This window comes from Dinoponera quadriceps, unplaced genomic scaffold, assembly GCF_001313825.1.
Source record: "Dinoponera quadriceps isolate SergipeBrazil2010 unplaced genomic scaffold, ASM131382v1 scaffold2662, whole genome shotgun sequence".
NCBI classification, from domain to species: domain Eukaryota; kingdom Metazoa; phylum Arthropoda; class Insecta; order Hymenoptera; family Formicidae; genus Dinoponera; species Dinoponera quadriceps.
The window spans coordinates 650,009-673,685 of NW_014556703.1; the positions used below are offsets into that span (position 1 = coordinate 650,009).

Below are 23,677 nucleotides of genomic sequence, written 5' to 3' on the forward strand. Positions count from 1 at the left end.
TTTAATCTGTTTTACCCACGGACCGTAATCGACGAAAGTCCACGTGGATCATAACTCTTTCGCGAATATGGCTGCAGTAAAAGAAGTCTGTCGAATAACGGTTATAACGTTGTTATTTTACGTAAGATGTTACGTGCAATACCGTCCGTTTAAATCAAGCAGCACTCCTTGAATCTCTAACGTGAATTTATCGTTTGCTGTTGGCAACATTCGTCACGCTGGAACTCGACGCGAATATTGTTATGAAGATTCTCTCGCAGTTTTCCCCTGTTTGATATATATTCTGAAATATAACTCCTTCCTGCTGAACAGCACGCGAGTAAGTAAACCGATCCCCGAAGTCGAACGAAACGTAGTACACACATATATACACGGCACACTCGATAACAATGTACTCGATGTCATTGGTTTCCGATGCAGCCTTATGTATTCATAAATTATTCGGAAGTGTAGGTAAAACACATCCTCGGGAGAATTCGAGACGAATGGATGGTATTGGAGACTCCGGATGAAGTTGATATATTGAGCAAATATGCTGATATAACCGGTCACAATACGAATCTTCCTATATTCCACAAGATTATCACTAAAAGAAAATTAATCCACTCTCTTCATGTACAGCAATATATTTTCGAGGGGAAGGTAATTCTTCTCGTGAAGAATTCACGATGGGAATCGCAGTATTCTCACTTATATATACATTTATTCTCCATAATATCTTTACCTCGACGCTCGTTGCACCTTGCTAGTTTCTGTCAAAACGCAGTTAAATCACCGAATATTCGAAATACTCCGCACGACTCATTGGAAACCACAACGGAAGCTAAAAAGGACAGAGAGAACAACATATTCACACAATTCGATGAAAAATCCCAAATCGACGCGCGACGCGGTTTCACGAACTGGCGGAATTCAACCGTGTCACGAACGCATGCCGTCAATATCTTCGTGGTCCATGATGCCACGAAGACACAGGTGTTTCGCGACGACGCGGGAAAGCGAAGCTCCTCTTCGCACGACAGCTCACGCGATATTGAGGGAAGGGCCGCATGTGAGGAGCATCGGTCGCTAATGCGCCCGCGCCGTGGCGCCGCGACGTCGGCGCCGACTCCCCACCGCGTTGTCAGGTGGATAAACATTGTGGCTTCTACCACGTGCGTTTTCACCGAACGGAAAATCAATAGACGCGTGTGTCGACGCCGCGTATATTGAAAGATGAATAATAACATTATCTAATAACAAGGAATACTCGCATATCTATCAAAGCTAAGTAACAAAAATTTTGCATCCGCTTTAGGAACATGTCCTCCTCATCTTTCGAGTTTTCGACTAGCAACACATATAACAATGATATTGAATAATATAAACGTAGCGGTGATATTTGGAAAAAAATGGCCTACCCTCCTTTTATAATTTTATATTTTCCGTATTTTTCATCGGAGCGTTTACACGCCTGATATGTATCCGCGATTACATAAGTTAAAGTTCAATGTTAAGACTGTTTATTCTTTTCGAAAGATGGGATGTATGCCTCAGGATGTATGCCTCAGGTATTATATTCTTCACAAAAGAAAAAAAATTTTTTCCAGTGTGTACTCCATATTTTTTTTAATACTTACGAGAAACGCGAGTTGACACACTAATACCAGTCCGCTTCGACGCGAAGCACACGCATCGACGACTCGACAAACTATAAAGAGGAGCTATACAATCCGACATAATTGTTTCCTTGTGAAGAATAAAAATTGGCGATTTACGTTACGTGAATTAGTAAATTTTTCTCGGTGCGTTACTCTTGTTTCTATTCACGAAATTCAGAATGATAAAATACTTCATATTGAACATGATAACACTTCATTGTTTGATTCGTAAATGTGTCAGTCTTATCGGTACGACAATTTGTTCTTTACTGCGCCCGCGTGTTCTCGGAGGAAGCAAAAAATATGAAATATTGAAATGCGTAGATAACTGAAAATTGCGGTAATTTAATCATTTTCAGTCATTTCCCTTTAATAAAAGGAAAGTATAGCTTACTTCCCAACGACAGTACATTTTCATTCTTTTATGGCGAATTATTTTAACCAACTCAAGATTCTTTTCGCCTACGTATGAGCGGCTCATTAATTCTAAATTCTAAATGTAGGCTCTACGTATATACCTTTATTATTTATATAGCCACAGAAGGGAGGAAGAAAGAAATTTCTATAGACTATAAGCGCTCAGTAACGCTTCAACTGTCACTCGAAATGGAGTTTCCCGCAGAGCGGTACTATAAACTCAATCGCATTTTTCTTTTATTGATTGGTCTCTGGCCGTACAGTAACAACAGATTCAGACAGATGTCATTTATACTAATAATGTTACTATTCATATTGTATATTTTAATTCAGGTATTAGCATCATTTCGACTTATGTATATCTATTATCTATGTATATCTAAATTTTTTGTCTAATATAATATGATTCAAAGTGAGGTTTAAGATCATCTTAAAACCTCTCTCACTTTCAACCATGTTATATTGGACAAAAAAATTTTCAAGCGGTCTACCAACAGCAGAATAAATTAAGCTGATCACGTTGGTTCACCTGTATATTTAACACTTTATCTTAAATCTGCTTTCCTACGTATTTAGAGCAGATAATCCTGTTTTCGTACATCTTCATATTTCTTCATATTTATATTCATCATCTTAAAATGTGCAATGTTGCTCGTCTATTAAGCTAACACGCATTTGATTGTGCTGAAGTGGTTGTACCAATTTAACAGACGTCGTTTATGACGTATTTTATACAACTCCTTAAAAATATATGTGAATATAAGAATTTTATCATTTAATCGATATTATTAGTTGTACTTTTGTATAAAATATCATACGCGTACCTTACTATGTGCTTTATGGCCCATTTTCAGTTGCTGAAATTCGTCCTATTGGAATATAATATAAAACTTTATTTCAAAATGTTACCTTTTGATATTTTCTTAGCACAATGGGGTTTAAAATACGTTACTTGTTACGCTGCCGCGGAAAATGTAAGTTTCATTCATAACAAATTAATCTCAAATTAAATGTCATATACGATAATATATATCACATATATATTAATAGATAAAAGAAATACAAAAACGTTTTCGAAGTAACTACAGCATTCTTAAAAACAATATAGAGATTGAAATAATACATAATCAAGCTAACAATGGAAAAACATTTACGATTGCTCTAGCAGGTAAATGATACCTATATTCTAAATTACTTGCTTTCTATCAATTTTAATTATTTGCAATACTTTGATATATCAATAATTAGTTAATTTTTCGAAATTATATCATTTTTTACACACACACACACACACACACACACACACACAAAGCTTATATAAAATTCTGGCAAACTTAAATATATATTGTTAACTTTAAAGGCTATCGTACTATATTTGTGTGTATATGTGTATCAACTTATGAATTCACACTTTAGTGACAAANCACACACATACATACGTATACACACAATTGAAACATTTTCTTACAAAGAATGAATTATTATCAAAATGTATAAATTAATAAAATTCTAAAAATTCCAGTATTCTTTTATTTAGTATGTCTTATCTTCATTTTAATACATTATACTTCAATTAAATCCGTTATCGTATTACCACGGAACGAATCTCGTCAACAACTATTGTTAAATACAATGAAATATGCCTTCATACAGCAGAAATATTTTCATATCTTAACATTGCACATGATAATTGGGTTGTTTACTTCAATAACTATATTGATAGCTACAGAAACATTCGCATTATCAAGTGCAATGTATGCTTTTGGAATGTTTAAAATCACTAGGTAAATTCCGTAAGTTTAATGTTCTCTATTATTAAAGATCGGTTCCTAATTGTCTATCAAATTACATTATATTATAAACAGATATATATTTTTTAGTAAGGAAACCACATGAATTGGGCAGGTAATTTTCGTTCTTTGGTCGGTCTTGTTACACTAGTATGCACGGGACGCTGTCTTTTCTCGTTGATAACTTTTGAATAGCTGACCATCTACATCATCTACATCGTTTGCATCTAATATTTTGGATTTGTACTCGAGGTTCTCCGTCCTACAAATTATTAAAATTTGATTCAGATCTACATGTCTCAATTCATGCGGTCTCCTTATAAAGGAAAAAAAAACCCTTTCGGTCAAAAGAGCAAATTTGCTTACTCGATATTTCTATCGATTCATGATTACTTATTATATTCAGTAAATTTCTCGACTTTAATTTATGTATTTATCATTTTGACGTTTACAATATGTACAAATATTTATGAGTATAATGCAGTTGTTTATAATTGTTTATTCTATACGATGCATTTTTTATTTATTTCATGACACGCAAAATTTTGTAGTTATCGTATGAAATGCATATTAAGTGAAAATGATCTACAGAAACGTGCGACTAAAAAATATGACCTACATCATGATAAAATAGCCGCTGCAGTTGAAATCCACAAAAGAGCGATCGAGTCAGTATGGTATTAACAAAGAACGGAAATTACCGTCTCTTATTACCGCCGGCTTTCTCACTCGGGCATCTGTTTGTTACGGGCCCATTGCTGGGCTGAAAACAGTATCATATTATAGACCTAATTAGAATGAAGAGGCCATAAGACACGGTAATTTCTAAATTTTAGTTATTAATTTCAGAATTATGTCCCGTAAACAACATTAACAAGAGTCCAGAAATAATTATTCCAGTTTTTTTACAATTTTCTATTTAAATATAACTTTACATGCGTATGTCATGAACACGTATACTATAAATTGAAAATTGCATCAACACCTAAAATGGCGTAGTGCACTTTCGAATATTTAAAAATAAGAAATAGTTATTCCAGATTTTCTAACTTATTAGTGAGAACTTTCGGTCTATCGTATCTGTTTATATATCTAATGTCCGAATTTTCGACGAGCATTTCGGTAAGTTTACTCATTTGGTTTCTCTGTCGCTGGTGTCGCAAAACTATTTGCAATCGCTAAAGTCATTGCTTTTATTTACAGTTATTTCTAATATTGGCCACGGAACTTCAACCGTTAGAAATAATTATATCCACCATTTTAACATCATTCAATCTTATATTTCTAACTGTGGGTAACTTTGTTGGGCAGGAATTTATAGATTGTGATGAATATGTCTATCAAATCATGTAAGTAATATAACTATATAATTGTACATTGCATTTTTGCGGCATCTTGCATCATATTTTAAGCTTTTACGATTTTAAGATTCTTATAACTTCTTTAAAATCTTATTACGGGGACTAATTAATGTTATCTTATAATCGCAGATGCAATATACGATGGTACAATGCTCCAGTAAAGACGCAAAAGTTAATATTGTTTTTGATGCAAAAGGGAATGAGAGGTTACAAAGTTGCAGCCGGTAAAATGTATTATCCTTGCTTGAAAGGTTTAGCATCGGTGAGTGATATTAAAGGAATATTAACAAAAATATTTGTGATATTGCATCATCTACACTAAAAGTATTTCTCGTTTTTAGGCCATGAGTCTTTTGTATACTTTTATCATGATGTTGTGGTACATTTCACGATAACACCAATCAACACGAAAAATCCATTAAGATTATTCGCGATCTATTATTGAAGGCAAAACGTGTGACTAGAATACGTATGAATTCCTAAACGACGTGTTAATCTGAATGTCTTTCTATATTTTTATGGAACAATTCTCGATTAAACTTGGGTAAAAAAACTTATTGCTTGGTTCCTTATTACGTGTAATATCGACATTCTCATTACGGTATTAATTATTATATATATTTCCTTAACAGATAAAATAAATCGATAGAAATAGGTGGCAATATTTGCGTGATAATTTGAAATGCTGTTCTTTTCTTTTTAATTTACACGCACGTATATACGTTTGGCTTCATTGACTTGAAATCTACGCCTACCTATCTACCTACGCCAGGAGAAAATGATAACCGTACAACTGTTTGACAGAATTAAGCAGTTATAGCAGTTGTATCCACGACGGTCGAGAAGAAACTAAAGAATGATCACCAACGCAAAATGATGAGCACGCATGCGTCAACTTCTGGCGGAGGGAGATTGTCCTCCCTCGGTGTTATCATCGTATTTGACCACTTTACGAAATATTTACCTTGCTGTTAGAAATTTCTGTGACAACTATGGGGTATATCTAGAAAGCAAAGTGTATCGATCGGGTGATTACCGTTCTTTATACCGCTGACTAAACCGATAGATAAACTGTCCTATTGTCACAGGCAATAAACTATATTTAACTATTTGGTTGTTTCCATCATTTCACATAATAGTTCCGAAGAAAGTAGAAAAAATTCGAGGTCGAAACGCGAGAATCTTTAATAAAATACGATGGCCAAATGAAATGCGGATTTCCTTAACGTTGCCGGACGCAGTCGTGCTTCAACCTTCGTAAAAGGATGAATTTCAGCGACCTTCGTTATTACAAACTCAGTCGAGTTCTGTTAATCATACTCGGTTTATGGCCGGATAACAATCCACTGCTCAAAAGAATTCAGAGAACATCTTTCATTCTATTGCTCGGGTTTTCCATATGTCTACAGGTATTACCGTTTCCACCACATATTAGTTTCAGATTTGTTCGGAAATTTTACAGAAAATATGATGTAATAATTAAACAAATATATACATTGTGAATGGAATGAAACTGCAGTTTGTCGAAAAACTTTATCGATGGAAAATATTCCTTTTCAGTTGGCAAAACTCATCACATCCGTATCTAATTTGACATCGTTTCTCCAGATATTATCGTTTGCAGTACCTTGTCTAGCATTCTCTGTGAAATATACTACATTTTGCATAAAATCTAGAGATGTAAGTTAGAGCCGTTTAACATATTTTCGCTATCTTATAATCTATTTTCGCTATAATTCTCATAATTATAACAATTATTATTGTCATAACATAGATACAGAAATTAACGGAACAAATGGAATGTAATTGGAATATAACGAAACAGAAGGAGGAAATAGAAATATTACATCAATGTGCATCTATCGGATATATGTTGACTGTTGGTATAATTGGTAAGATACTTTCTCAATGGGTCGTAAGATCAAAATATCTATATGGCTCAATGTGAGAACAAAATATTAAAGGAAAAAATTTAATTTTATCTGTATTTACTACATGTGTCTGGTTGATGTTAATTTAATACCGCATTTCGATTCGATCGATCGTTTCAGTACTTCTTTACTCATTCCTGTTCATGTTCTTGTTGATGCAAATAATGCCAAAAGTACTAGATATGGTGATGCCCTTGAACGAATCGCGACCGTGCGAACTTCTCGGTTTGGCCACGTTTTTTTTCGATGAAAACGAGCACTTTTTTGCAATATTTGTGCATATGACAGTGGCGATGTTTGTCGAAACGACAACGATATTGGCCACGGAAACAACAGTCCTAGGATATGTACAACATTCTTCCGCATTGTTCAAAATTACAAGGTAACGACCGAGGCGACAATAATTCAGTAGGGACACGGAAATTTAGTTTTGTTAACTAGAGTGATATACCGTAACGACGTTTCGTTTCTCTTTAATCTTAATCTCAATAGAAGGCACGTTTTTGCGAGCGTACTTTTCATGGTAGCCATGAATATTATTAACACGCGTACTTCATTGTTGTAGCTTTCGCATAGAGCATATATTCGACTACGAGCTGCGTGTTCCTATTTCGGACAAAGATACGATGAAGATACACGCGAACATAATTGATGTGGTAATCAGTCATAACAAGGCTATCGAGTAGGTAACGACATGCTGTTATCGTTATTTTGCGATTAAGAAGGTCAAAATAAAAAAAAAAAGAAATCACAGCAAACAAATGGCGAACAAATTTAAGAGAAGAAACAATTTTAAGAGGAGAAACGATTTTAAGAGAAGAAACAAGGTACACAATAATATAGGACATAATGCATAATTTACACGCGTTTCTATTGTTAAAGATATTTTGAAAACATAAATTCTACCTTCGGAATATCTTACTTTATCTTGCTTATGCTCGGCGTGTGTTCCTTAAGTGTCAACATGTTTCGCGTGAGTATTGTATCAAAAACCGCACGTTGTTGCGCGTATATTTTACGATTTCTCTTATTATTATTGCGCGTTTGTAAGCTAATCGTCGTTGTTAAATCATCGCTGAGTTGATTGTTAATTCGTAACTCTAAGCGTGCGAAATTGATCCCGCACAAATTGCGTTATGCATGATATTGATCTTTTAATTCGATTAAGTATATTTATTGACAACATTTATCGCGTTTCTGCCGTCAACATTCGCGTCTTACCATTCCGCAAGCATCTATATCGCAAAATGCATATCGAATATAACGTAACGGAAAATTGAGAGATATTTTATAATGTAACACATGTTTTCTCGCGTAACAGCTTTTTCAGGCAAGCTTCACTAGAGAGTTGAAAGAGGCATTCGCAATTGGTATATTTATCATTTGTCATTTTATTTACATGTTCACGAATAATTTTATAGGACAGAGCATAACGAATGTCAGTTTCGATATATTCTATGCAACGTGAGTATCAATTTGGCAATAATAATGTTGTACGGCATATGATTTCAATATTAATGAAAAATACGTGCACGAATTAAATGTTTCATAAACTTGAGACTTGAAAATTACGATAAAATCTCTAGGAATAAATGAAATAAATAAACAAAAATCGTCCTCGTCATTTATAGGTGCAATTTGCCTTGGTATATGTTACCGGTGCGATTGCAAAAAATGATTCGCATGATAATACGAAGAAGCACGGCAGGCTGTAAGTTTACAGTGGGCTCTCTTTTCGAAGGATCGCTAGAAACCTTCAGCTCGGTAAGCGACACGTCAAGAATCCGTGTAAATGCTACAAAACGTTAGCAAGCGACATGTACAGATCGGTTAGGATGTTAGGATATTAACATACTTGTATAATACATATATATATATATATACATATATATATATATATATATATATATATATATAATTCATTTCAAATCGCGTATTATTTAACGTTCTTGGTAATATAATTGCATTATGTAAAATTTTTTATGCACGAAATGAAAATATTCGATGATCGAGCCCGTTACCAATATTAGGCATTATTATGCCATAATTATATTATTTTGTCACGAATAAATATTAGAAATAATAGAAACACAGCTGGTGAAATCGAGTCGATTTTAATACAACGATCTGTATTCCAGATTGTGAATGTCTCCATGTCATATTTCACGGTCTTTTGGTCCATCCATAATTAACGTTCTTATGGATGTGTGTGATGCATAAAATATCCTGAAGCACTTTTCATGAAAACGACAGTCGCGTGCTAATTGACAATCAAAATACGAAATTACGTGTCCCGATTAATCACGGTGGAGATACACGATTTATCTGCGGTTGATGATTTGCGATGGATTCGACATTTAAGATTCACAATAATATAGTACAACGATGTTAATGATATAACTTGTCACTAAATAATTTATAAATTGCAATACGCACGTAACACTTTCCTTTTCTCTCTTTGTTCGATCTCCGTTTTTCCTGCACACGCAGAAGTCAAAGGAACTCTCACACCACATTAATAAATTATCATTAGCACGATTTCGATGGACACGTTGCAAGAGAATAGAAGAAGGCTTCACGACGTTTCGCGTATCGAGTGGAAATGAAGAGACAGTATCGAAAGTGCACGAAAGCGACTTTGCGACTGCGCATGCGTCGGTCGATCGTAACGGAGAAACTAATATCAAACATAAGACTCGATAGACTGAGACAAAATAATCAATCGTGTGCCTGTGTAAGTAATAAAATTATCTTCTCACTTACGCGCTCACGAAGGCAACGCACTCACGTACGCAACGCGTGCACGCAACGGACTATTTCATATAGTCAGGTAAAAAGAAACTCGAGAGCGCTTAATCATGGAAAATGAGTTGACGCGAATTTACTTACGAAGTAGCGTGTTTCTTAATCGCATACACGCACGGTTTCCCCCGTTTCTGCTTCAATTATATTCACCTACTTCGCCCCTCTCGATTCAGATTTAGATTCGGATCACCGACTAAAAAATGACCTGACTAATAGACTGAGAAAATAATTGGATAATTTTGTCACAGTCAACGTTCGGAACTTCCTAGTCGCGTTACATGTTTCAGCTCTCACATAGAACGGGCGCTGCACGGGGGCGTAACGCGAGACGCGACATCCATTACCGAGAGGAACTTGATGGTGTGTCGTGGAATAATCGAGATGCTGTCAATATACACAGGAAAGCAATCAAGTTCGCAACTTTACTGTTAATTCGATCGAAAAAAAAAAAAGGAAGAGAGAAAGCTTTCTTCGTTGCCCAGTTGCGATTTCCCCTCCGACCTTCACTGAAAAATGTGTTTGGTTGGATTCACCTGAGAATGTACCATCAACGCATTTTTGTTCAAAATTTCTCATGAAGCAACTTTGATTCTTATAGCCAAAAAATTCGGTTTCCTCCTAACCAAAACGCGTTTGGTTGTCCATTGCCAGGCAAACTCATTTTTCGATGATCTCTCCGACACAATCGTCACAAAATATATAATTTCACCCGCAAAAAAAATCATACGAGTCTTCGGTATGTTTAAATTGTCAACGATGATCAATGGAATGTGATCACGCGACGTGTCCTGTCTATTCAAAGTATATCGAAATGTCCAAGACGAATTTTGCGTTCGTATACACAGCGGCCGGTGAGTATGCTGTCGCTGAGCGTTAATCTCTACCGCGTGAGTAATTATTGATACACTTACTGACGCTGATGAAATTGAGTGATTAACATATCTTGAGCAGATGTTGCCGGCTCAACACTTGCGTATACTTAACACGTCAGTCGTAGGTCGTGTCAGTAAACACGCAAGATTTGCATTCCTCGCGAAAGCGACCTGATAACGACCGATTATCACAAGACGATCCTCACCATCGTATTAATCTCAGGTCACTTTTGGCACATATTCTTCTGCAACTACATAGGACAGAAAATGATCGATCACAGCGGCGATGTTTTCCACAAAATGTGAATATGTTTGGAATACCGAGTACGTTAAGTGATGATCTCAAAACGGTCCGGTCGCGGTTGACGCATGGAAAAAAAGATTAGCCTCAGTAGCTAAATTAGTAGCTAAATTAGAAAATCGTTGTGCATAAAATGAGAGTAAAGTACACCAATTGTATCCACCTGTGCTGTTCCTCAATTTCTGACTTGATGTTTCCCGCGCAAGATGCAAGATGAATTATCGTCGTGTTGTCGGTTATATATTATCGATAACATCGTGCGGTATTCTGAACTCTTCTGTGACGTTTCGAAGATAATGCGACAATACGATTCCTCGCCGCGTGGTAACGAAGAAATGCAGACGAGTGACTGCAGGAAAACGAGTGCAAAATTCGCGCCTGCGTCGAAATCGGGCAGAGACAATCGCGTGTATACCAACACCATCGGCGATAATACATTATTTATGCACAATTCGGTTAACCGCCGTTGTTCTTTCTCATTGCCGTGTAATGCATAATTAATGATGAAATCGTCCCTCTGGCGGACTCGCGAAACAGCCGCCGCGCTATTCTCCTCGCGTGAAGATCATTTTTAGCGCTATTCGCGACTTCCCCAGCATTTCTCGGAAAGAAAATATAACGCGTGAAATAAAACAAAAGGCGTTGGAAAAGAGCCTCCTCGTGCGAGCTGTCGGTGAAACAGTATCCCATGTGCCGCGCAAACATGGACTTTAGTGTAAATTATAGAGCCGGCTGGATACTGTTATCATCCTTCGGTCTATGGCCATTTCAAACACGACGCACGAGATACATTCTCTGCATACTACTGACCCCCATTATCGTGTCTACAGTGTTTTTGCAGGTTCGGGCAAGCGTTATTTCGGAATTGCAATATCTACTTAGAACTAATTGTCTGCACTTGTTATTGTGCAGAATTGCGTTTTCACAATTGATAGTTTGTTACATATTATTAAAAAAATATGCCATGTTCCCTCCTCTTGCTCCAACCTGATTTTATTTGTGACTAATCTTTCTTTAGTATATGTGATACAAGTCTCTCTTCAATTTGACATATATTTCGTAGCATATTACGTATTATTAATCATCTTTTACAATAGAATGATTTCAGAATTTAACGTTTTTATTAAAGACCGTCATTCGCATGATTGAACTGATTTTTATATGCATATGGCACTAATAATTACGCGTATCCTTCCGACGATAGGTATAAAATGTACATTTAATTTCAGATATCACCCCTCATCGTTAGAGATTTTAGCGTGGGTGTACTTTTAAACGTTATTTCGATAAGCGCCCCTACTCTATTTCTTGTAATCAAATATTACAATATGTTTCTTAGCAGCTATAAAGTAAGTTTGTTAACTTTATAAGACGATAAACTATAATCCCAAGAAATCAGACTGCTTTCACTCGGATATGGCCAAACACATACACGAATCGCTGCTGTGCCTATTCTAGGTAAAAATGCTTATAAAACAGATGCAAAGTGATTGGAAATCCTTGAAGGACGAAGGAGAGCTTCAAATTATAAAAGAGCACATTAAATGCGGGAGAATCACTACAATTATCGCGATAAGTGAGTAATAGAATTAAGCCGCGGACATATTAAACGGTGCAATTACGAAACTGAGAATAAAACTGTAAAGAATTATCGGACTACGTTGCAGCATTTGCATATGTAAGTATAGTTTTATTTCTGCTGGCGTACTTGTGGCCCACTATTCTTGACTTCATAATACCGTTAAACGAGTCGCGCCAGTCGATGTTTGAATCTCCGTTCGGGATAGAATATTACGTCCATGTGGAGAAATTTACCTGTTTGCTACAGTTATACACGATATTGATGGTTTTCATCACTTCTAACACGGCAATAGCCACAGAAGTGTTTACCGTAGCATGTGTGCAACACATATGCTCGATGTTTATGATCGCCAGGTAACGAATTTTCAAGCGCGCTAATAATGAGCGGACAGAAACGATAGAAATTACTCTCGACTCGATAGGCAACCACACTATTGCATTTTTTCCAGTTATCGGATCGAACACGCTGTAAACAGAAGCCAAATGACATTGTCGTTGGAAGCCGCGAGAAATTCCAATGACCGTAAAAATATCATAGAGGCCATCAATAGTCACCAAAAAGCTATTGAGTTCGGTATCACATCTTATATATATATATATATATATATATATGTGTGTGTGACTTTTTGCGAGAATATATTAATTTTCAAAATATAAAATTATATTATATCCTAAATCTTGTCCTATCTATATTTTACGAAATATATAATTAAGTAAGAAATAGCATTTTTGCATTATACATTATACTTTTATATGGTACAATGCAGTTTGCAAACGCTTTTTCTTACAAGTTAACAATTCCCGAGCATTCGAGGACGATATAAATTTCATTGTTCAAGATTCACCAATTTCTACGTATCTATGTGGGGAATGATAAATGTGATTATAGTGCCTCTGGTCATCTTGTCGTTAAGCATCAATGTATTTCAAGTGAGTCTTTAAGCGCTAACAACTATGTCATGATTGACAACGTGTTTAATGAATCTTTTATCATTGCAAGTTTAGCCAATACGCCTCGTCAAATGATATCAACAACGCGATCATATCGTTTATATTTATTTTCCTGCATCTCGCCTACATGTATTTCCATAATTTCATTGGTCAGCAAATAATAGACTACAGCGAAAACGTGTTTAAAACGATGTAAGTGTAACTTAAAAAATACCCATAAGATCAATCGAAATTACCTATTAATTGGCCTATTAATTGACACGAATTAATCTACGACATCGCAGATGCAACACTCGATGGTACGCGACTTCATGGTATATACAAAAATGCATCTTGCTGATGATACAGAAAAGTATGAAGGCATCTACTTTGATTATCGGTGATCTCTTCGTGCTATCTTTCCCAACCTGCCTCCAGGTAAAACAAGAAACCAAATGAATATGCGACCAAATACGTTTTCTATTACTTACATTTGCAAGAGACACGTGTCTTGTTGCAGTTCCTCAACAAGTCGTGGTCGTACTTTATGGTGATTTATTCCACGCAACGATCGTAATTACGGAATCAAGGATACGCGACAATCGACGAGTGTAATCAACGAGTATTCTCGTATTTTCACGAAAAGAGGCAAGTCGTGTTGGACAGTGGGGAACTAACGTCCTTAAAGTTTCAGAGGCTCTTATCTAACTTTGAATGTATATTCGCCTAAGCCTGTGTTATACCGTGCTGATATCTCCAAATAATCGGAATAAATACAGCTTAACTTTGAATATTCTATGTGATTCTATTCGTCCTTTTTTTCCGCTAGATCGTATCATACGTGATGATATAATCAACAACTCGCGTGAATTATCGCGAAAATCGCAAATCGTCCGAAAGCACACGCGACGAGTGATACGCCAGTTTAAAGACGCATTTCGAGAGCACGCGCGATCGGCCATCCCGATCGTTTTGAGCCACGAAGGAGGAGTTCCATTGTAAATTGTGATTTCAGCCCCGACAAGCGTGGATACTCGAGCGGGCTCCTTCGACATCCACCACTAGCGCGCGGCACCTGTTATCTAAACTACGAGCATAATGTCTCTATTCCACGAGCAGCTCTCCTTACCTAAAGGCACTATCGGCATCGCCGGCAAGTACGAAGAACGCATGCGACTCGTCGCGCACAAATCTCTTCGGGTGCACCGAGGCAGAAATTAACGCATTCTCCAGCGCGTTTCATGGCTGTCTCTAACAGCGCAACTAGTTCGTATAACAGCGCGTTCGATTTATATATACGGCATCCTGCGACCGGCTCGGTTTTAATCGAGTTCGGTTTTTACGAGCTCTTATTTATCCTGCCGTGCAGAACGTATTTGCATTCCGACAAATATTCCGAACCAGAGCCTCGCAAAGCGAAGTATGAAAAAGGAGCATCAAAGATGCTTATCTCACCTTTACGGACGCTGGTTTTAAATAAGTTTCTAATTGAAAATGAGGAAGTGAAAATTGTTGTTGATCACATCGGCTTAAGATAATGCCGGACGCGAAAATACGAAAACCTCGAAAGTCGAGAAGAACGATCGGTAATAAATACCTTCGAGATTACGGCGAAAAAAGGATATTTGAAAATCTATATTTCCATCTATTATTTCGTCCTTCGGATTTCTCGTGCGGCCATCAAACCCGCATAGAAATATAGATGACTATTTCCATCGAGAACAAGGCGGGAGGAAAGAGAGAGAGAAAGAGAGAAAGACAGAGATGCCCCTTTCTTTCAATCTTTTCCGTAGCTCTTCTGGCCGAGAGATCTACGATCTCTTAGTGCATTCTCCACCAGTCCCCTTAAATACGTTCTCTTCCGCCCAAAACCTCCTTCGTCTTATCCCCTACGTAACGAATGTGCGGTAGTGCCGTGAAGGATAGACCGTCGAGCAAGGAACGTGCGTAATGCGTCAAGATTCTCTCTGTTCGGCGCTCGACAGGAATGTCAGGTGATAACGCGCGAGCCGCGAGATTGTACATCGTGAAACATATACCCATATGAAAGATTCCTACGGGGCCCAATCCGATTTCCCGAAAATAACGATGGATTCCGGTTGGAAAATCTCGATTTCGTAAGCTCGTCGCGTCTCCCGGTGCAAGAAAAGATAAAAACAAAATGGAAGGCAAACGCGACCGCGAGATAATCGCGGGCTCGTTATCCCGAGAGTCAACCCTTCGTCAACGGCGATGCAACCTGCGGCATTATCGCCGGTGCAACATTTTTCCCCGCCTGCGGCAATTTCGCGAGATAAGCGCGGACCCCTGCCTAGGAAAATTCCGTTGTTACTTCCATTGTTATTTCAACATCGGCCTAGGTAGGCGAACTATCGCGCGGGGGTGTTCCGGCGAAACTGGGGCGTGTATAAACGCGTGTCGAAACTTGTTACTCGCGCGGCCGCTTCCGTGACTATCTGCCGAGCTGTACACAGGCTTGTACAAGTTGCCCTTACAAGTGGCACAAAAGCACGCGAGCGTCCCCCCTCCCCCCCCTGTCTCCTTCTCTTTCTCCCGCGATCGAGTTTATAACGTATCTCGGATAATGCAGCCGCGTAACCGATAATTGCATCCGCGAATTTTAGTTCTCCTCTCGCGCGCGTCTGTCGCGCCGTAAGAGGAAATCTATAAAGTGTTGCGATTCCCCGTTCGAATGATACGGTCAGGTGTTAATCAGGTATTCGGCGACGAGGAGCGGAAAGGAAACACGAGCGCGATCTATCACAATCGATTCCAACGCGATGTCGAAAGAGAGACACCGTGTCGATTCTATTCATAGATACGCGTGATAAATTACAGTCTAATCAAAGGAGCGTAAGAATCTCGGGAAAGTTAGGAGGAGCAGGGGGAGGGAGGAGGATCAATGGGCCGAAACGTAGGGCAAAATGAGCGGAAGTAAGACGAAAATGACGAGCTGGAATTGTCGCGCTGTGGAAACGCCCTCGGTCTCCTTTTCCATCCGCACGCGTTACGCTTCCCCCGCGGTGTAATTTCATCCCTCTGAAGTCGTCGCCTGCAACTTCCGCGCGCGGTCATGAGGCCGAACAGTGAGACCAACCTGTGCTTAAGGTCGTGTTACGTTTACGAGAGAGAGAGAGAGAGAGAGGCCTTAAGTTACCGAACGGAGTGTGTGGTGCGCGCAACACGTGACGGATAGAATGGAATTGCGGTGAAATTGGAAGCGGCTTTATCGCCTTCGCCCTTATTTTCACTCATTCTCTCAATTGCGCGTCCGATTTCGCCCCGAAAATGCCGGCGGGCTGCCCTCGTATCGGCAAAATCGTCTGAGGAGATGTTGAGTTAATTCGCGATAGACGGTGCGCGCGCAAATACACATGTCCAGCGGGCATAAAACGAAAAATCTACGCGAATTTTTGTAACGTAATGCGGCGTTTGATTAAGAGCCCTCTTCATCTCTCTCTCTCCCTCTCTCTCTTACTCGTGCGAATCGATACGGTATTGGGAAGTTACCGTGTGCATCGCGATTTCATGGTATGCTCAAGCGACGTTGACTTCCCGGCATGGGGAAGACGAACGAGCGGCGATTTACGAGGCCATGATTACGTTTCGCGCCGGAATGCCCACTGCCCGCACAACCCATTGGCCATTGTACGCAAAGAGATACGCGAACCGATAGGAGATCTTATACAGGACTGACAACGTGTCTACGAAGTGGCGAGGACGGAGGGCGAGATTAGCGAGAGGGTGTCCGACGCGCCGCTGAGCTAGTGGAAAATAGCGTGACGCCTAGCGTGAGGCGTCGTCTTGTCCGGCTTTATTTCAACCGACGGACTCCACCCCCGGAATCAACGGGATGGAAATCGGATCGGAGAACCGTGAAATAACAGCCGCGGCGACGCGCGGAGCCCGCTTCTTTCTGGATCTGCATCGGCGCCGCCAATCAATTTCCTTGCGCCCGGCCGATACAACAAACAATATTTTTTGCCGAATTACACCGACGATCATGGCGCTCCTCGACGAGTTCCGAAGCGAATGCGAAAGGGTTATTGTCTGCTTTCGGTTCTCACAACTCTGAAGATCCTGGTTCCTTCAAATCCTATATATCTCAAATTGTCTTAAACCCTACATCTAAGTATATGTAACAAAACGCCCATTGGAATTTTTTTCAATATCAGCTCCCTCGTATCTCGAATTATACATGCCCCAAAGAACGTCACTTATCTTACTAAATTACGATGATGAAGAAGCGATGAAGACAAAAAAAGATTACGAAACTATTATACTGCGCTCTGACAAAATGACTCATACGAATATCACAATTATGATTGAGGGAATAAGAGGGAGGGAGGGAAAGAGAGAGAGAGAGATACGCCTACCCAATATTAATTCCCAGCAAAGCTTTAAGATCATTAGACACGCTATGTTTCAAGTACCTGAATTGAAGCGGTGTGTAGGTAATCAAAGACCCGCGTGTTAAACAGCAACGGCTCATCGGATTCGTGTGCTACAGTAGTACGCATGCACGTAGTGCGCGAGAGGAATACGGTTGTACGGATTGTATCGCACGTGAGCACGCGATTGTGAATATCAATGCAGCCACGTGAAGTATAATGTTTTCATTAAAACTTACCAGCGTTATTAGCTGCTATGCTAATACGAACGCGAGATGTTACCGCAAGAAGATAGATCGCCGCAAAGTAGAGTAGTCGACAAAAAGAGAAGCGGATGGTAATCAGAGAGGAAGGGGGAGAGAGAAAGAGAGAGAGGGAAGTGGGGGGGGGGGGTAGAAACGAGAAGAGACGAGGAAAAATGATACTCGAGTAATGGTAATCCACTTAAATCCACGTCACCGTCCATCAGTATCAGTCATTAAACATAATAGAAACGTCGGACGGCAATTTTATTCCCATCTGCGCCTTCGTTTCACGGTCTTCACAAAAGTCGTCGTGGCATTACAAAATCGTCTAATTACGCGTTTCAATATCCCATCCGCCGAGGGCGGAATCTGGTTATGCGTTACCCAAACACCTGCTCCTTAACGAGGAGAGGCCTTAATAAGAACGTAGCGTCATCAAGTTCTAGGTAAGCGAGTCAATCAGCCACGCCTGACGAACCGGAAAGGATGGCAGAGCGGTACAACATACACATACGCGCGCACACACACACACACACACACACATACATACGATGACCGGAGTAACATCGCCCTTATCCTTTGAAGCTAACGACCTCATAAACCAAAGATCGGCCGGTTACAGATACACGCGAGCCGCACGCTCTCGTTTTTCATTTTCTTTCCCCGCGTGAAAAGGTTTCGAGAAATATCGCGAGATATCGAGCGGAAATTCCCTCGTGAATTATTCCCTCGAAACGCGCAGCGTTTAGCGTTAACGCCCGGCGGTTACACCGCGAGCGTTGAATTTATTAATCACGTAAACACGATGCGCACCAGCGAATCGGGAATATAAAAAAGGGAAAAAACACAAATCCAATTTGCAATTCCGCAGTTCGGGCGGAACGTTCAACACCGAGCAACGTAATCGACGAGGCGCGAAAACATATCGTTTTACAAACTTCCCACGGTTACTTCCTATCGCGACGCGCGATCATAAATGTCAATTAGCGGCATAATACCACGCAAACGTGAGAACAGCGCCAATTTAACCGCTTTTACGCGCAACGCGTCATTATTTCTGCGGTTATGCGCCGGAGCGTTTCCAGATGCTTCTAATTATGGCGGCAACCGAACGCTTAACGAATACGCGGCGCTTTGTCACGCACGAAGAATCCGTCCGGTTGGCCTAACGATACACGTCGACTTTCGTCGAATCTCGTCGCGGTAATCTCGAAATTCAGAACCCCGCTTTTACGGTCGCGTCCCGTGCGATTCGTGCCGATATCGCGCGCTCGCCAGAACGTAAATATTGAAATATAAGGGTTTCGATTTCATTCCGGTTTCGACCGAAATTGGGAAAAATTTTTGGTGTAAACTGAAACCGATCAACACATCGGTCAGAACCGATGCGGCGATTGCCGGGAACTCTCCCTCCGTCACTGTAAGACATATTCCATTTCATACAAACGTATCTAATCATAAGTTTCCAAAAAGTCTATGTTTGTAAAAACTGTTATTTTATCATTCTCGGTTTTTTATATCCATTATTAAAGCCACCGGAATCTTCAACGCTCTGTTTAATAAAATTTAACATAGTTACCACACGCACATTACAATTTAATAAAGTATTATACATATTTTTGTCATGAAATTCATTTTCCTTCGAATTTTTCTAAAAATTTCCGCCGAAGTTTTGGTTTCTGACAAAAAACCGAATGTTCGTTTTCGATCTCAGCCGACGACTGAAAAGGGTGATTTCGGTCGGGAGTTCCCTATTGTCTGGGGGGCAGATCCGACCAAACTCATCCTTCAGGTGAGGTTCGATCGAAAAAACACGGACACGTCGGTGTTCTCCCGTCTAGTTAATTAGCAAGGAAAGCAGTCGGAAACAATGCAAATTACACGGACGCATAATTCCGAATGACGGAGAGAGCTTTGATAATGGGACGCTCTCGCAATGTTGGCCACGCGCCTTCTTTAACTCGGTTACCGTCGCCGGGCGCTCACGGCCGGCGCATGTGAAATACCGCGTGCCGCCGCCGCGCCTTTGTTTTACTATCTCGAATTTTTGTACGGCACGTTTGCGGAATGCCACATGCCTGAGCCGTCTAATTATATTTCGTTCTTTTGTAAAAACGAGCGTTTTTTGCCCAGGCATCTCGAAAATTACATCTCGACTGTTTCCCCGTTTGTTTCGTCCGTGCATACGCGCTCACGTATGTGTGTGTGCGTATGTGTACTTTCCCAGCGACACTCATCACATCCGCACTCGCGAGATTTTATAAAAGCCGTGCGATATGCGCGCTCAGACTTTTTATGAATCGTGTACGCTTCTACGTTGGTGTCTTTCAGGCGTTCCCCGTGTTCGTATTATCCGTGGGATCCTCGCGGTCGTGGCGGAAAATATAGCTGTCTAAAAAACCAGCGATATTTTACGCACGGAATAACGGATACGACGGCATAGAGAGGCGTCGTAAAATTGGAAGCAATTAGTCTCCGATCCCTTTTTGTCGCAAATTGGAGTATCTGCAAGGTACGTTCTCGCCTGTGAAATAAAGAATAGCCTTATCGCCGGACGGTCGTCCGTCGACCTGGCATACCACGGGGACGTTAATGTAACCACCACGATCAGAATCTTCGTATATTGCTTTTAGCTATTATCCACGCTGAATCACGAGAACGCGAACGTCGCGAGGCGAGGCGAGCCGAGCAAGGCCGCCGGGCCGCATCGGCACTCGCTCGGAAAAACTTTAATTGCGACTGTGTGTGTGTGTGTATGTGTGTGTGTAACGATAATACGGGCGCGCGCGCGCGAAAGAGAGAAATCTTGCTGCGAAAAGCTCACGGAAATGGCGAAAGCCGAAAAACGTGAGTGCACGCGCGATGGGGAGGCGGCGAGCGCAAAAAGAAAGAAACAACAAAAAAGAAAAAATAAAGAGGGAGAGAAAAAAGGAATTTCCCGCTCTCCCGCGACGCGCACTGCGGGGCGCGATGCGAAACCGCTAACGATCGTTTCTCTCCATTTCGCGGCGTGGCTAATGCCACCAAGCTTTCGCATCGCGCCTGGTTTCCGCATCGCATGCGTGCCATCACGCTGCTGACTGACAAACAAGCCGAATGATTGCCGCCGATAAGGAGTCTATTATATCGCCGAAAAATATCGTACCGTTATCGCTCCGAAGAGAGATCTCACGACACGTATGATTCGTGTAACGAGCAGCTTGAGCTTTGCGGAATCGTTTCGATTGCATTCCGTTTCGATTTTCCGCGTTGAAGCGAGTCTGCACGAGGAAAAATCAACTTTGCCGTTGCAGCGAAACCGTTGCTGTTATCCGCATATACGTTGCGACAGCAATAAAATTTAGCTGGCGCAATCGAATTAGAGAATTATTCGTAATCGGAGCGGAAACAGTTTTGTTGCCAGAATAGGAAATATTCTGCTGAGTGAAGCTGTCCTCGGAATACGTTAATTTGCCGTTAGAACGAAACAGCGTTTTCCTACATCGACTAATTTGTGCTTACAGTAAAATAATTTATAGATTCAATCAAGTAATCAAACGAATGGCAATTAATGTTCTTAACGAATCGTTTCACTGCCTAGTAACAGATTTCATTACAACGGCATATAACATTTGCTATGTACTAGGAAATTATTTCTCTCCGTATGCAGTATTAATTAAAACATGTACTAAATTGTATTAAGATCTGTGGTCAGTATTTACGAAATATCTCGCCCCGTAATGGGGACGCAATTAGTATTATATTCAAAGGAACGTGGAGACACAGGAGAGAAGACATTGAATGTGTGTTGTATATATGTGTGCGCGCGTGTGTGTGTGTGAGATAGAGCGTGTTGCGGAAATTTTCTCACGCGCGGTTAAGCGATCCGCGCATTTGATTAATGCGAGGGTTTCGCCCGGGCATTGTTTCAGAATTCCGAAATATCGCTGTTCGAGACGAATATTCGTTTCATGGGAAGCCTGCTCGCCTGTTACGCTCTCACGGGGGACGTGATGTTCCGGGATAAGGCGGCGCAGCTCGGCGAACGGATGCTGCCTGCCTTCCAGACGGAAACCGGAATTCCTCATTCTCTCATCAACCTCCATACCGGGGTAAGTGCAGGCTTTTCGTTGCCATAACTCGCCACCGCTCATACCGACGCAACGCACCCGGGACGGGTTCGATGTACTTCGATATTAACTTAGTTCGTCTCTTCCTCCCCATAAAAAAAAAAAGCCCTCTCATTTACCGTACTGGAGAATAAAACAAGAAATCACGCGGATATATAATATTACAAACTCTCATACAGGCTGTGTCAAAATCACTAATGCGTGCCTTTAATAAACGCTGTTAAAATGAAAGCCGAGAGGCAAGATTTAGCCTGAAATATCTTTTAGATCATCAACGTAATTTTCTCAACGTTAAAAATCAGAAATAACGACGAGCGATAGTCGCGAAATTTTTCCAGAGGAAAGATCGCCTCTCAATTCGTTTCAACGAAACGATCATCTAATTGATAATAATATTCAAATATCGGGAATCTATAAAAACAGTGTACGTCCGAAGTGCTGATTGCCGCAAACATCGATTTGAGCATCTGTGATATCTTGTTTTCGTTAATCGAGTTTCGATGGAATCGTTTCCAATTAAATATTTCGACACACGGATATCCATGTGAACGAACAGATGGAAATTTATTTATGCGGTCAAAATGACGATAAAAATACCCGACGGGACGACCTTGCGTACTTGGCCTCGCAAATCAACTCGCTATGATCCTTTCATTAGCGAGCGATACGTTGATCCTTTCGTATGAAACGCGCGATATAAATGCGAATAAGTACCACCATTACGGCGCGCTCGTACGATTAATATAATTTAAAAAGGCTATCTCAGAAGTGTGCGCGCGCGCGGCGTTTCCGTTTTTGCGCGCTTCTTGTCAGGCATTGCACGCGGCAACGATGTTGCGCTTTAATTGAAACGATTCCATCAAGTCACGTCTGTCGAAATGGCGGGGCGCGATTAATATGCAAATTCTTAATTGGATGGATAATGAGGCCGCAGGAGGCGGGTACACGGCCTTTGACTTCCCCTATGATGGACGATATTCCAGCTCGCATCCGTTACTTTGCGTCTTTTTCTTAACTCCCGATCCGTCTCGATCGTTCGACAATGAGATAGCGATCGAGCGATTATCCAAATATAAACTAACCGAAGGGAAAAATGTCCGTCGTGAAAGTGGCCGATTGATTTTAATACGTAAGAGAAGCTCGGTCATGTTCGGCATCGGCACAATACAGACAAAAGCTAATTTTACTAATGGTGTATTGAATTATTGATTAACGTTGTTCCGAAATTTGTAGGCTATTAAAATAAATGAATCAATTATAACGACTATAATTGCAGGAACAATATTGCGAATAATGAGAGGTAA

At 40.2% G+C, this 23,677-nt stretch overlaps 1 protein-coding gene across 5 annotated transcripts in view; it reads left to right on the plus strand.

Moving 5' to 3' along the window:
* LOC106748027 (mannosyl-oligosaccharide 1,2-alpha-mannosidase IA) overlaps nucleotides 1-23,677 on the plus strand; it is a 357,345-nt gene that overhangs the window by 323,693 nt on the left and 9,975 nt on the right. For all 5 annotated transcript variants that reach the window (XM_014626177.1, XM_014626178.1, XM_014626179.1 and 2 more), the window contains one exon: nucleotides 22,176-22,355. In XM_014626177.1, the coding sequence (XP_014481663.1) occupies nucleotides 22,176-22,355 (180 nt within the window). The remainder of the gene's footprint in view (nucleotides 1-22,175; nucleotides 22,356-23,677) is intronic.